The sequence below is a fragment of the Cinclus cinclus genome, chromosome 22, assembly GCF_963662255.1.
Source record: "Cinclus cinclus chromosome 22, bCinCin1.1, whole genome shotgun sequence".
NCBI lineage: Eukaryota > Metazoa > Chordata > Aves > Passeriformes > Cinclidae > Cinclus > Cinclus cinclus.
The window spans coordinates 10,984,681-10,999,243 of NC_085067.1; the positions used below are offsets into that span (position 1 = coordinate 10,984,681).

General features: G+C 55.0%; 2 protein-coding genes across 6 annotated transcripts; both read left to right on the plus strand.

Moving 5' to 3' along the window:
* The first annotated feature begins 527 nt into the window (after positions 1-527).
* On the plus strand, positions 528-5,625 carry TBL2 (transducin beta like 2). 2 transcript variants are annotated; one of them, XM_062506923.1, is made up of 9 exons: positions 528-799; positions 881-1,008; positions 1,278-1,462; positions 1,503-1,510; positions 1,976-2,009; positions 2,101-2,252; positions 3,315-3,441; positions 4,051-4,203; positions 5,169-5,625. In XM_062506923.1, the coding sequence occupies exons 1-9, from the start codon at positions 670-672 to the stop codon at positions 5,623-5,625; spliced, it is 1,374 nt and encodes a 457-aa protein (XP_062362907.1). In that variant the 5' UTR covers positions 528-669. The 2 variants fall into 2 exon arrangements, with proteins under 2 accessions (XP_062362907.1, XP_062362906.1); XM_062506922.1 differs by lacking the exons at positions 1,503-1,510; positions 1,976-2,009.
* Positions 5,626-6,216: 591 nt separating this feature from the next.
* On the plus strand, positions 6,217-10,993 carry BCL7B (BAF chromatin remodeling complex subunit BCL7B). Of its 4 annotated transcripts, none has more exons than XM_062506925.1 (6): positions 6,217-6,427; positions 6,738-6,813; positions 7,522-7,618; positions 8,551-8,721; positions 8,917-8,996; positions 9,387-10,993. In XM_062506925.1, the coding sequence occupies exons 1-6, from the start codon at positions 6,336-6,338 to the stop codon at positions 9,474-9,476; spliced, it is 606 nt and encodes a 201-aa protein (XP_062362909.1). In that variant the 5' UTR covers positions 6,217-6,335; the 3' UTR covers positions 9,477-10,993. The 4 variants fall into 4 exon arrangements, with proteins under 4 accessions (XP_062362909.1, XP_062362910.1, XP_062362908.1 ...); XM_062506926.1 differs by having other exon boundaries at positions 6,290-6,427; positions 6,745-6,813; positions 8,536-8,721; XM_062506924.1 differs by having other exon boundaries at positions 6,313-6,427; positions 8,536-8,721.
* Positions 10,994-14,563: the final 3,570 nt, after the last annotated feature.

A 14,563-nucleotide genomic window follows, 5' to 3' on the forward strand; every position in this document is an offset into this window, starting at 1 on the left:
TGTCCTCCTGAAATAAAGTACTTGCTGTGCCACGGACCCCGCCTGGCCCTTCAGCCCCGAGGCCGCTTTCGGCCAGGAAGGGCGGAGGAGGACCGGGACTTGACGGGGCATGAGACCGGAAGGGGTGAAAGCCGGGAGTGGGAGGGGGGCTAGGGGCTGAGGAGGATGAGAGAAACTGAGGTTGGGGGCAAGTGAAAGAGAAGAGGCTGGGTGGGGGGAGAGGGGGCGGTCCCGGGCTGGGGGGTGAAGGGCAGAGCAGGCTGGGGTGGTGGGGGCCGGGGGCGGAGTTAAGGCAAGAGCTGGCGGGGGTTGATGGCCGGGGCTTGGGGGAGCAGGAAGTGGAGGGGGACAGGGGTGAGGAGGGACGTAGAAACTGGGCGTGGGATGAGGGGAGTCCGGGCTGTGTGGAAGACACGGGCTGGGATGGTCAGGTGCTGGGGGGCTGTGTTAGAATTGGGTCTGTGAGGTTGACGGGGCTTTGTGGGAGGCAGGGCTTGAGAAACAGGAGCTAGGAGGGTGTCGGGGGTGTCCGTGGGTGAAGGGGAAACGGCTGAAGTGGGGGTGCAGTAGCACCACCAGGGGCCGCCCTGCGCCGATCACTGGGGCCGCGTATGCGCGCACGGAAATTCCTCCCCTCCTGGTGCCGGTCGCTGACGCGGCGGCGGGAGCATGGAGGCGGCGGCGGCACTGGGGGGATCGGGGCTGCCGGTTGCCCTCATCGTCCTCATCCTCGTCCTGCTGCTGGCGGTCGCGCTGCACCGCTCCGCTCCGTGGGAGACCTCCACCGCCCCGCAGGACGGTGAGTACCGTGCGGGTAATGGGGCACCGGGCAGCGTGGAGCGTAGCTGAACCGAACCCACCGACCCCTCCGCTCCCGCAGGACCTAGGGAGAACAGGCACGCCAGGCCGGAGGAGCCGCGGAAGGCGAAGCCGGCGGCGAGGGGTCGCAGGGAGAAGAAGCCGCAGCAGCACAGCTTCGCACACCAGCTGCTGGTCGCTGCTCTCAAGGTATCGCGTGTGCCTGGGGCCGGTGCCTCCCTGTTGCTGATGCCAGTGTGCTCCTCGGTATTGGTGTCCCCCTCGATGCTGGTGTCCCGCCAGCGCTCAGACCGGTGTCTCCCCGGTGCCGATGTCCCACCCGATGGCGCTGTCCTGCCAGGGTTGGTGTAGGTGTCCCTCTCGATGCTGGCGTCCCACTTGTGGTGGTGTCCCACTGCGCCTCCCCTCTCCCTTCCTCCCCCCTTCCCCCGTCCTTTGTGACCACTCTCTGTCTGCAGGGCCACAGCAGCCGGGTCACCTGCCTGGACTTCAGCAGCAATGGCAAGTATCTGGCATCATGCTCCGAGGACCGCACGGTGCGGCTGTGGAGCACCCGGGACCTGGCGGGGCGGGAGCACCGCTGCCTGCGAGCCAATGTAGGACTGGACCACGCCGAGTTCGTCCGCCTCAGCCCTGACTCACGGTACGGCCGGACCTTGTACTGGCACTGGGTTGTCATGCAGAGCCGCTAGTCTCACGGGCGAGCTGTGGTGGGATCAGTGGTGTTGCTCTGGGATGGGTGGAGGCAGCATCTCTCACTGGGTCATCACAGTATCACTGAATCGTGGCCTTTTCCTGAGAGTGGCTGGCACTTAATCACAGAATGACAATAGTTCGAGTTGGAGGGGACCTATGGAGATCATCTAGTACAACTCCTGGTGTGTTAATGTGGTTTTCAGGGCAAATATCCCAGTGCCCAGCTTGCTGCACCCGTGGAACGTGCCTGTTGAGGTCACTGCCAGCTGACTGCAGCTGCAGTGTGCTGCTGAGTCTCTCCAGCATGTCAGTACTGACGGGGGAGCTCTAGCTGGTTGGGAAATTTGGTGGAAAAGTGTGTTTTGGCTTTTTGAAGTGGTCTCTTTTAGAAGGAAAGGAAAGGCTCTCATTTCCTGGTGTGGATAATAAATTCCATTCTTTTTCGTTCAGTGTTGCGCAGTTGAGCCAGCAAAGGGAAAGAAATTGGTGCCCTTATAAATATTTTTATCTGCCAGCATATCCCTCTTCCCAGGTGCCCCTGAGTGACCTGGGCTGAGCTGGGGCTCAGAGCCTGTCCCTTCACAGGGCTTTCATTATCTGGCTGGCCAATGCTGAGACCATTCGTGTCTACAAGATGATCAAGAAGGATGATGGCAGCTTCACATTCAGTGTGACTTCTGGGGACTTCCCAAAGAAGCACAAGGCTCCTGTCATTAACATAGGGATTGCAGAGACAGGTATGGAAATGAGCTGCTCACCTCTCCAGATCAGCTTTGAATTCCTTGTGAAGCTACTGGATTCAATGTGTTGGAGGTTTTGGCTTTCTCAGGGCTGTGTACAGCACCAGTACCGAACTCTGTAGTCTCTTAGGGCTTTTTACTTAATTTGCTGCCAACTGAACACCTTTTGAGGTGTTGTTTTCACACCAATTATGTCCCTGTAACCAGCTCTCTGATATGCACAGTCTCTTAATTTACATTTTCAGGGATGCTGTTGCAAAGAGGTCTGGTTTCAATATTGAGAGGATCACTGTTCTCTGGGCTGCCAGTCTCTTTTTAACCAGTCATAAATCTCTAGTGAGTTCACTTGGTCTATCGTGAACTTCTGGGATCATCTAGAGGTGGGGGTGGGTGGGTGAAGATTACATTTTAGTGGTAAGGGCTTGATGGATTAATGCATCAGGTGTGTGCTAGTGGCAGTTGGAAGAAGGTGGATGTGAGTTCACCTCTAATAGGAGAGCAGGGAAAATGTTAAGTGAGACTGGAGCTGTGAATATGAAAACTTAAACCTACAACAAGTAGCTGAAAAGTAAACACACAACTCCCTGCCTGGGCTGAGGTGGCAAAGGGGAAGCGGGAACAAGCAGGAGTCCAGCATAGGCACAACCAGCAATCATGGGTCATGGTGGTGTTAATGGGACTCAGTTGCCTGCCTGCAATCCACAGTTTGAAAGGTGCTTGTCCTCGAGCTGATTTTGGGCATGCAGTTCAGGTGGAGTGTGCTTTTTTTCCACAATCCAGTGGGGCTCCCAGCTCTGCTTGTGGGGCTCAGGGTCATGAGTACAGGGCACACATGGGCTCAGTGCCTGCTGCCTGCTCAGGAGCCAGAGGAGTACTGAGGCATAGCCAGGAGTTGAGTCTTCTCATACTGCTCTTTATCCTAGGAGACTTATACTCCTTGGATTTTGGTGCTGATGCTGGTTTCCTCCAGCTGCAGGGAGAGCTTGTCCTGGGGGGTTGTTGAGTCTGTGGCAGCATTAGGTCTGGGGGTTCCCCTGATCTTTGCCTTTTTTTCCCCAGGGAAGTTTATCATGACAGCTTCCAGTGACACCACCATCCTGATCTGGAGCCCAAAGGGAGAAGTTCTGGCCAGCATTAACACCAACCAGATGAACAATGCCTATGCCACAGTGTCACCCTGTGGGAGGTGAGAGACAGGCAGGATTCCAGGCTGCTCCTTTGCCCAGAATAGCGTCAGTTCAGACCATCAGCAGTTAGTTGTTATTGTAATGCAGTTTTCTGAGGCTTCCACAGTATAAAAAGGTATTTTGGCTCCCTGGGAGATGGAGCTGATGTGGGCTCAGGCACTTGTGTGTTGCCATTCTACTTCAGCACTGCTGTTCTGGTAATCTGAGAACAGCTTTGGCCTCAGGTAGCAGAGGTGGGACAGAGTAAATGGCCTGTGCAAAGAAAACAGCATTTTGAACTTGTCTGTGACTTCTTAAAGGTTAATTATAGAAGGAAAGGTTTTATTTCTGGGAGATCTGTTTAGTGGGAAAATCACTTGCTGCTGTTGGTTGATTTGCCTTGCTCCTGGTGTGAGGAGCTTGGGGCTCAAAAGCATTTAACTCTTTTACTTTGATGGAAAGTTTCTCATTCCTGTGTTGTTCTGGTGCCCTTCCTTAGTGTTCAGGGAAGGGCAGGTTTCAGAGAAAAGTGGAAATTCAGCTGACCAGACTTGAGTGCAGGAGTCAGGACAGGTTTGCAGAGCTGCTTTGTTTGGGTCCTCTGTAAGGCATCCTGTTCCTTCACATAGGTTTGTGGCATCCTGTGGCTTTACCCCTGATGTGAAGGTGTGGGAGGTGTGTTTTAGCAAGAACGGAGACTTCAGGGAGGTGACCAGGGCTTTTGAATTGAAAGGCCACACTGCTGGTGTACAATCCTTTTCCTTCTCCAATGACTCAAGGAGGTATGTGTGTGTTACCTGTTCACAGGGACCCAAGTTACCATCAGGACATGTAAGTTCATCTCTTCCAGGGTTAACCAGCTGCACCGGGGGGGGGGGGGGGGGGGTGGTGGGTAAAACACTGCCCTTGGGAGCCAAACCTGGCCAAAATTCCCTGCTCATAGGAATCTCATGTAGTTTAATAAGACCAAGTGCTGATGCTGCACCTGGAACAGGGCAACCCCCGGTATCAATCCAGGCTGGGGATGAACAGATTGAGAGCAGCCAAGGGGTGCTGGTGGGTGAGAGTTGGACATGACCCAGCCCAGAAACTCCCCTAGGTTCATCCCACAGTGTGGATAACAAGGGAGAGGGGAATTCTGCCCCACTCAGGTGAGACTCACATCTGCAGATCTGCCTCTAGCTCTGGGGTCCCAGCACAGGAAGGACATGGAACTGTGAGTGAGTTGTAGAGGAGGCACTAAGATGATCAGAGGGATGGAGCAGCTCTGCTATGAGGAAAAGCTGAGAGAATTGGGATTGCTCAGCCTGGAAAAGAGAAGGCTTCAGGTTATATAATTGTGGCTTGCCAGGACCTGAAGGGAACTGTCAGGAGAGATGGAGAGAGACTACTTACAAGGGCCTGGAGTCACAAGATAAGGGGGAATGGTTTCAGGCTGACAGAGAGTGGGTTAGATGGGATATTTGGAAGAAAACCTTGGTTGTGAGGGTAGTGAGGCCCTGGCACAGATTGCCCAGAGATGTGGCTGCCCCATCCCTGGAAGTGTTCAAGGCTGTATTGGAAGAGGCTTTGAGCAGCCTGGTCTAGTGGTAGGCTTTTTTACTTTGGAAAGAGAGCACAGACTGTATGTGTGTACAGACTCACCCTTCCCAAGAGATACTTCTCCACAGAGGATCCTTGGTTAATGGGCAGGGTTAGAGGTGCTGCCCTTTTTCCACGCACTCACCATGTTCTCTCTTGGCTGCAGGATGGCGACTGTGTCAAAGGACGGCACATGGAAGTTCTGGGGCACAGATGTGGAGTACAAGAAGCAGCAGGACCCATACCTGCTTCTGACAGGGCAGTGTGCAGTGCTGGAGCCATGCCGCATTGCCCTGTCCCCTGACGGCCGTACAGTTGCTGTGGCGGGCACCACAGACATTGTGGTGTGCAACACACGGCGTGGTGAGGAGGAGGAGCGTTTTTTTGGTGTGCACAGCCACTGTATCACCGACCTTGCCTTTGACACCACTGGCCGCTATGTTGTGTCCTGTGGGGACCATGCTATCCGTGTCTTCCATAACACTGCTGGGCACCGTGCTGTGGTGGAGGAGATGGAGGCCATGCTGAAAAAGACTGGGAACAAAGCCACGCAGGAGAGGCTGGAGCAGCAGATCTCCAGTGCTCTCAAAGCATTGGCTGCTATCTATGGCAAGAAACACTAAGATACCTGTACAGCAGGAGGCAGCTGCACTCCGCCTTTGGGGTTGTCTTTTTTTTTAATAACTGTGAATACCAGTAATAAAAGAGTGCCCAGGTCCTTCCTTTCTTGCTCTGTGAGGGGTGAGACAGGGCTGGGGACAGTGGGGTCTCCCATTGGCACACTCTTGTGTTGTTTTCATCCCTGGGCATGGATTATCAATATCCTATGAAAGTGATTGCTAAGGTAATGCCTACGAGTTTTCCTGAACTTAGAAACAGGAGTTGTGTGGATTTGGGATAGGTTTTTAGTGTTTTGGTTTTTTTTTTTTTTTTTTTTGTTTGTTTGGTTTTTTTTGTTTTTTTTTCCCAGGGGAGCTGCCGAAGCTCAGTCTTTGATGCTAAATGGTGGGGCTTCTGTTGCAGGGAACGGCGCAGGGCTGTAACGGTGCAGCGGACTTAGGGTGGCTCCAGGCCCGGAGTCTCAGGCTGATCTCGGGATGGCGTGGAGCAGGACTTGCCCCAAAGAAAGATGGCGGCGCACTGTCGCCTCGCCTGAGCGTTGTTTCCATGCCCGCTTTGGGGGCGTGTGTGTCTGCGCAGGCGCAGCAGCCGGGGCGTGTCGGGCGTGGTGACGCAGGACGCGCAGCGCGCGGGCGGTCCGCGCAGGGCGCGTGCGCGGGGCCGGGTGCGGCTGTAGGTGCAGCGGGGCTGGTGCTGCGGGACTGCGCGCGCCATGTCGGGGCGCTCGGTGCGGGCCGAGACCCGCAGCCGCGCCAAGGATGACATCAAGAAGGTGATGGCAGCCATCGAGCGCGTCCGCAGATGGTGAGGGCGGGCCCGCGGGGGGGAGGGCCCCGCCACCCGCGCGCAGCCAATCACGGTGCCGCGGGGTGCGACCCGGGAGTGCGCGCCCAACCAGAGGGTGTAGGCGGGTGGGTGGTGGCCAATGGGAATGGGGCGGTGACGGAAATGCTCGTGATGGGCGGTTGACCCAGCCAATCACAGTGCGGGGGGCGGGGAAAGTGCTCTGGAGTGCCGAACTGACGCTTCTCTGAGCCAACCGGAGTGTGGCGGGATCTATTGCCGTGGTGACCCAGCCCAGTCTGGCCCGGCCTGTCAGCGTTGTGTCCTGCAGGGAGAAGAAATGGGTGACCGTGGGCGACACATCCCTGCGGATATTCAAGTGGGTGCCAGTGGCGGACAGTAAGGAGGTGGGTACTGGGCGTGAAGACGAGCATGGAGGCACCGCGCACAGCCAGTCTAGCCCCCTTAACAACCCCGCTTAAGCTGCGTTCTGAGCCTCCCCCAGCCGTACCGACCACCGAAGCCCTCCGAGCAACCTCTGAGCCCCCCAGTTCTGCTGAACGCTACAAACCCCCCCGGAGCCCTCCCCGAACCAGCATCCGAGCCCCTGCTGAGCCCTTCCGGCCCTGCTGAGCACCCGTGAGGCGCCACCGAGCCCCTCCTACCCTATCGAGATCCCCTGAGTCTCCCAAGCCCCTGATCCCTCCCTGAACTGACCTTCGAACCCATCCAAACCCCACCGAGTCCCTTCTGAAGCCTCATGAGCCTCCTATCAAGCTTTATTGGGTCCCCTCCACCAGCTCCAACGAGTCCCTTCAGCCGACCTGAGCTCCCCCGAACTGTCGAGCCCCTTGAGACCCCTCCCACTCCCCTTAAGACTCTGCCTGACTCCTCCAAGGACTGGCTTTACTCAGTGTCATTCCTAGATGGATGTCAGCTCCTCCTCTCTATCCTGATTCCCAGTCCCTCACTTAGGAATGTGCCCCCAAAGCCAAGGAAAAAGACCAGCTTGGGCATATCCCTCTGGGCTTCTGGAGACAGAAAGGGGAATGGCTCCTCTGGAGCAGCATGTGTTTCTCTGACATTGTGTTTGTGCTTTTCTTTCTCTCCTCAAGAAAGAGAAATCCAAATCGAGTAGCAGCGCAACCCGAGAATCCAATGGCTTCCCTGCTGACAGCTCTGCCAACTCCTCCCTCCTTCTGGAGTTCCAAGGTGGGTCTGGCTGAGCTCCCTTCAACGTGGGGAAAGACTCCCAAGGCTGTACAGTATCTGGGACATTGCTGGTTCTGTGTGCTGCCTCTATGGGGAAGAGCAGTGCTTGCCTCTGAGCACTGGTGTGGAGTGGAGACCTATGGAATTGGGCTGATCCATTTCTGGATTCTCCTTTTCCAAACTGCTCATTTTTTTTGTCAGAGAGTCTTAATGGGCTGTTTCTGGTATCTTCTGTGGGAAGCTTCACAGCTAACTGGAGGAGTGGGGTTTCCTGCTCCCCCCATTCCAGTCTGCTGGGGATAGGCCAGTAGCCACCTGCAGCCAAGGGTGAAGGGGCAGAGGATGTCCCTTGCCTTGCTGTTGGTCTGGGCACTGTGGTACAGCTAGGAGAGGCTCTGCAGCACTGGACTCGCTGCTGAAATAGAGTGTACACATCTGTCCAACTCTGCTCTGCTAAGGAAAATCAGGAATGTGCTGGCACTTCTGGGAGATGCGGTGGTGTTATGTTGCAGGTCTGCAGTTTGGGAAGGGGTGTGCCAGGCCTGCCTCCTCATTGGGATACAGGTGCTGAGCATTAATCCACATGTTGCTTCACAGAGGAGGAACAAAACCCTGGTACATGGCAGGAGATTCCTGTCCTTGGATACCCACGGTCTCCCAAGTTGCAGACGTGGAATATGGCAGTGTTCATTCTCATTCCCAGGGCAGGAACATTTTCTCTTCCTTGGCCAGTTGTATATATGATTCCCACTCTCTTCTGGAGGACAATCCTGTGCCTGACAGCCCTTGGGCTGATGGGAAACAGTGAATCCCCTGACTGAATCTCTGACTATGCTCTGCCTTCTCAGCAAGACTCCAGCTTTCAGTGCTGCCCTTGGCTGCCTGTGCCCTTGGGTCAAGGTGCTCTTCTTCACCAGGTGCTGTTTCTGCAGATGAGAACAGCAACCAGAGCTCCCTGTCTGATGTGTACCAGCTCAAGGTGGACAGCAGCCCCAACTCCAGTCCCAGTCCTCAGCAGAGCGAGTCCATGAGTCCTGCCCACACGTCTGATTTCCGCACAGACGACTCGCAGCCTCCCACCCTGGGGCAGGAGACTCTGGAAGGTGGGTGCTGGACTGGGAAGATGGCTGGGCTCAGGGAAGGTCCCTTCAGGGCTGATGGTGGTCCAGTGGGTGGCCTTGGCACTGCTGCAAGCTGACAGGGTGCTGGGGACTTCTTTTGCTAGGTGTTCTGTCCTGGCTCAGCACTGAGTTGGGTGCTGGGTCTGCATTTTTTGTTGACCCACCTGTTCTTCCCAGAGCCCTCCCTGCCTTCCTCAGAAGTGGCAGATGAGCCTCCCACTCTCACAAAGGAAGAGCCGGTCCCCCTTGAGACTCAGGTAAGGGAAGGGGGATTGAAACCACCTCAAAATGTGCGTGGATCTAGATAGGCCCTTGGACCCTTGTTGCTGCTTCTTGTAGGAGAAGCATGGTGGATGGAGTTGCTCTGCAGTCCCAGAGTGCCCCCTGGGAACTCCCAGAACCTCCTGGTTTACTGAGCTGTGATCTTTATCCCCTGCTTCAGATCAAGTGTTGAAGTGTCAGGGAAGGATATGGGGGTGTAGGAATACAATGATTCTGACAAGCTCCAGGGCTGGAGTGGGTTTCCATTCCTGGTGCCCTGGGGTCTGTGCATAGGTGATCACCCGGGGTGTCCCCCATGGTGTGACACAGCCTTGTCTAGGTGTGCATAGCTCGGTGTCACTGCCTGTGACCTCTGGCTCTTGCAGGTAACTGAAGAGGAGGACTCTGGTGCACCACCTCTGAAGAGATTTTGTGCTGATCAGAACTCTGTGTGCCACACGGCCTCGGAGAGCTAACCTGCCTGGCACAGCACCTTCATCAACCCCTTGCAGAGCCACCTGGCCCCCCCAGGACCAGCACTTCCCTCCAGCCTGCCGCTTCCCCAGTGTCGGGGCTCCCACCACTCACATCAAGTGCACCCTGCCCTGCCCTGCCCGACGGATGGGGCTGCTGCCAGTACCTGCAAATTTGCCTCTATTTATTGGCTCCCTCTCTCCCTGCTTCCTGCCCTAGAGCTGGAGGGTCTCCACTGGGTGGGTTGCATGTGTGGGGGGTTTCTCCATGGGGCTCCTTGCTCTCCATGGTCCCCAGGACACTGGCAGATGCTGTTTGCCTGCTTGTGGCTCCTCTGCCTGCCCTTCCCCTGGGTGCTGGAACAGGAGAGCCACCTTCTACATGCTCCGGGTGATGTGTCCACTGGGCTATGGGAGCAGTGTGGAGTGGTGAGTGTGCGGAGTAGTGAGGGGAGGGCGGCAGGGACCCACTGGGACGCTGTGCAATAAGCTGCTAGTTAAGCCATTCGTACTGGGAGAGAGAGGAGCACTTTACCCTCCCAGAGGGCAGGTACTGACCGGCCTTAGCTCTGCCGCGGGGCACAACTCCAGCCGGGTGGAATCTGCAGTCCCTCGGAAGCCGGCAGAGGATGGAGAGCCGCTTGCCCTGTGCCGAGGGCTTTGCCCCGGCCTAGGTACCAGCTATCCCCAGGATGGGGAGGAAGCTGCGGGGTGCTGGAGCCCCCGGGAAGCGCTCCTGCCATGGGGCTCTGCCGCCCCCCAATACCCGCTGCTTCCTCCCCCCCCCCGCAGCCCCACTCTCTCCCCGCTGCCACTGCATGTCCCGCCGAGTCCGTGATCGAGCCTGGTGAAGCTGGAGGCGCGGCCGCGTGTGGAAGTGGAAAGTTATTTTAGCACTGAATAGAATATTTTTGAAATTAAACTTTGAAATACAGATGCAGAACACGATGTCGGCCGCCCCCGGCCGGGTGGGGAGGGGCGATGCGGAAGGAGAAGGGTAGGGAAGTTTCTGCTAGATGGGGCCCGGTGCCGGCAGTCACCGCCTGCCGTGCGCACGATGCCGGCCGGGAGGGCGGTTCCCCGGGAAGTTCGGTCAGCGCCCGGTCCCCGTTCCCCCCACCTTCTTCCCTGCCGGTGGCCGGCGCTGTCCGGAGTTGGTGAGGGGCGGCCCCGAGCCGAGGCGGCAGCAGCTCCCAGCGGAGCCGGCTCGGGGCAGGTGGGAGGGAAGAGCAGCCCGGGGCGGCACCTCCGCCCTGTGCAGCGGTTCCGACCTCGGCCCCGCCCCGGGCTCTGACCGCTCCGCGCTCGCGCCTTTCCGGGGGACTCTGCTCGCGGCTCCTCGCTGTCAGGGACCGCGGGGGCCGGGAGAAATCCGGCGCGGCTGCGGGACCTGGGATGTGCTTTGGACGTGACTTCAGGGCAGTACCAGAGCGTCCCAACAATTTCCATAATTAACCGGCGGCCTCCGCACCAGCCCACTCAGACCTGACTGCTCCTGCAATAAATTATTTTAATTTTGACTTTTATTTTCCAATGTTTCCTTTCCCCCAAGTTTTCTTGGTCCTGATACCGTGTGTGTGCTCTTCGTTGCATGTCCAGTGGAGGGTAGGGGAGCTGGGGAATGGTCTGGAGCACGTTTGATAAGGAACGGCTGAGAAACCTGCGGGGACTCAGTCTGGAGAAAAGGAGGCTCAAGGGGTACCTTCTTGCTCTGCACAACTCCCTGACAGGAGGGGACAGCAAGGTGAGGGTTGGGCTCCGTTCCCACAGAACAAGGAGTGGCATGAAGGGAAACGGTCTCAAGTTGTCTCAGAGGAGGTTTAGGTCGAACATTGGGAAAAAGTTTCTTCAGTGAAAAGGTTGTCCAGCTCTGGCACAGGCTGCCCAGGCCATTGGTGAAATCATCTCTTGAAGAGATCTGCACATCACAGATGTGTAGATGTGGCACATGGGGAGGGGCATGGGTTAGCGGTGGCCTTGGCAATGCTATGGGAGCAGTTGGACTCAGTGGTCTCAGAGGACTTTTTTAACCCTAACAATTCCATGATAATCATGAAGTGTTTGTAATAATGTATCCTTTCAGGATCAGAATGGCCAGCCAGGAGGGGCAGCTACCGATGGATTTGAACACAGTCCTGATGTGGAGGCAGTTATTGGCAAAATACTTTAAGGAAAGAGTTCCAGAAAGAAGTCTAGCAATCAGAAAACAGAACAAAAGGTCTTTTCCACAGCAGTGTGTGCATTGCTGAATTCAGGAGGAGGAATAGGGAGAATGGACAGGGAGAGCAGGAATGATTTCTTCCAGGAGCATGGCATTTGTGGGGATATAGAGATGAGCCTCAAACAAGGCCTCTGAATACTTTACATGGATGCAGCAGGGGAGTAGCCTGCTGCTTTTTGTTAAAACATGGAGCTGTGGAGGCCCGGAGCCGGGAGGTGCAGCCACAAAGTTGCACCTCTGCAGCTTGACCACTGGTTTGTTTTATAGGTCCAGCACTTTGGTTTATCCTGTGACGTCCAGAGAAGTTCCTGGATTCCTGAGGAAGAAAAACTGTGCTGAGTACCACAATGAGAATGGACTGACCCCCAAGAGAGCTCTTGGGGATTGGGTTTTCTTACCTTTTTCTTTCCTTTTTTTTCATTGTTACGTGTGGAATTTTTTCCCACTGAGTTGCCAAGAGGCAGTGGTGGCTGGGTGCTTGAGATGTCATGGAGTGGGGAGGAGGAACTCCTCTGATTTTGGGGAGTTTCACTCAGAGGGACAGAGACACTGGATAGGGGCTGGAGCAGTTGTGATCTTTTTGCTCTCTCTCTTTGCCATTGGAGAAGGACGTCCAGGCTGTTGATTACTGGCACCTGAGGGATCTGTTACCATTTGCTCATGTGCCCTGGAAATCCTGAACTTCGTCTCTCCCTGCCCTGCTCAGAGCTGGGCCCTGCTGGCTGCTGTTTCTTTGCTGTTGCTCCAGGTTTCTCCACATGGTAGCTCATACCCTCCTGCCCTCCTGGGACATTCTGCAGCTACCACTGTCCACCGCCCCGGGATTCTTTGCTCATTCCTGCCAGCTGACGGTAACTGCACCAAAGGTGAAAGTGTCTGCAGCCGAGGGACTGTTACTGGATCCCTGGTTCTGTTTGTGTGTTTGTTCTTAATGACATAATTTTGTTTTACCCTGTTATATGTACTAGTAAAGAACTGTTATTCCTATCCTCATATCTTTGCCTGAGAGTCCCTTAATTTCAAAATCATAACAATTGGGAGCGAGAGGGTTTACATTCTCCAATCCAAGGGAAGGCCCTGCCTTCCCTAACAGACACCGGTCTTGAAAACGGCAACAAGAGCTCAGCTGAGTTTTGATGGGGGAGCAAAAGAGACTCCACTGAACATCCAAGAGCACAACATCCAAGATGCTGTGGTGTTAGGGGTTGGTTCTCTCCCTTTTCCCTCTGTGGAATTTTCCCCATTGTCATGATAAGATACCTGTTGACTGGGCCCTGGTGACAAGGGGGAGGGGACGGGAGGGAAGAGGGAAACCCCGCGAGATTCAAACAGCCAGAAGAGGAAGCGGAAGGCTGGGCCTCGGCCCATTTCCCCCACAGAGTTCGGACGAGAAGGACGATCGCCGCCTCTTCTCCATCTCCGTCATCCCAGCGTTGGGAAACCACTATCGGACCCTGCCCTGCTGTTTTCTCGCTGTGAACTACCACAATCCAGCACTCTACTGAGCATCGGGACCCACACCGTGAGCGGAGAGCTCTCTCTCCATCTCTCTCACCCCCTGGGACAGCGCTGCCATCACCCCCAGCCCTCCTGCAGCTCTGCGGGACCCGCCCGCCCCCAGCACCGGGAACTGCAGCTCAGGGAAAAGGTGCCTGCAGCCAAAAAACACTGGGACTGAGTTACTGTTCTGTTTGTGGCTAATTTCATAGCTGTTGTTGTTCTTGTTTGTCTTGTTAGATATACTAGTAAAGAACTGTTATTCCTACCCCCATACCTTTGCCTGAGAGCTCCCTTAATTTCAAAATCATAATAATCTGTAGGAAGGAAGGATCACATTTTTCAGTCCAAAGGGAGGCCTCTGCTTTCCTTAGCAAACACCTGTCTTTCAAACCAGGACACACCCATCCTGGTCAAAGTAGAGCCTTGGGCTAATGTGGGTGAGGGTCTGTACTCTGTTACACAGAATCCTCAGGCAGGTGCCGAGGAGAGATGCTTTATTTGAAATACCAGGCCTTTTTAAGCTGTTAGCCCATTATTAATTACACTGTTTTAAATCATAACAAACATACTGCCTTACTTTCAAGGGAGACCTGTCCATCTGGAATTAAAGCTCAGTCCATCATCATCTCACCTTTTGCTACTTCTTTTGCCTCTCTGTCTGCTACCTCATTTCCTTCCTCCAATTCTGAGCTCACCTTCTGATGCACATTAATGTGCATAATTGCTACCAGCTCAGGTAGCTGAACTGCTTCCAATAGCCACAATATTTCCTGTGCATGTTTGATATTTTTCCCTTTTAACAGTCCCCTTTTCTTTCCAGATGGCTCCATGTGCATGTACAACCCGAAATGCCTATCTTCAGTCTATATGAATCTTTATTTTCTTTCCTTTCATGATCTCTAGGGCACGGGTTAGAGTGGTTATCCCATCTTTATGAACAGAGGTATCTACTGGCAAAGGTGCAGATTCTGTCACCTCTTTGCAGGTGGTAACTGCATACCCAGCATGTCGCTTTCCACTGATGGTGCAGCTGCTTCCATCAGTGAACCAGGTTTCTGCATCATCCAAAGGGGTGTCCTTCAGATCTGGGCAGCTGGAGGAGGAGGCTTCGATAGTCTCCTGGCAGTCGTGGTGTACTGGCTTCCCTTGATTTCCATTAAGGAAAGAAGCTGGGTTGATAATGTTAGTCATAATTATCTCTGCATCATCTTGCTCTATCATGATGGCTTGGTATTTCAGGAATCTTTCGTAGGGAGAGCCAGTGCCCGCCCTTTACTTCCAGCACTGCAGATCCTGTGTGAGACACCAATACAGTAATTTTCTGACACAAGGTGAGTTTGCATGCCTCTTGAATATTCAGCACCACTGC

Excerpts from the sequence above, each read along its gene's own strand:
- BCL7B (XM_062506924.1), top strand. The coding sequence starts at position 6,336 with ATGTCGGGGCGCTCGGTGCGGGCCGAGACCCGCAGCCGCGCCAAGGAT. Across the intron at positions 6,814-7,521 it reads CAGTGGCGGACAGTAAGGAG|AAAGAGAAATCCAAATCGAG; the intron begins GTGGGTACTGGG and ends TCTCTCCTCAAG. Across the intron at positions 7,619-8,535 it reads CCTCCTTCTGGAGTTCCAAG|GTGCTGTTTCTGCAGATGAG; the intron begins GTGGGTCTGGCT and ends CTTCTTCACCAG.
- TBL2 (XM_062506923.1), top strand. The coding sequence starts at position 670 with ATGGAGGCGGCGGCGGCACTGGGGGGATCGGGGCTGCCGGTTGCCCTC. Across the intron at positions 2,010-2,100 it reads GGAAAGAAATTGGTGCCCTT|GGCTTTCATTATCTGGCTGG; the intron begins ATAAATATTTTT and ends GTCCCTTCACAG. Across the intron at positions 3,442-4,050 it reads ACAGTGTCACCCTGTGGGAG|GTTTGTGGCATCCTGTGGCT; the intron begins GTGAGAGACAGG and ends TCCTTCACATAG.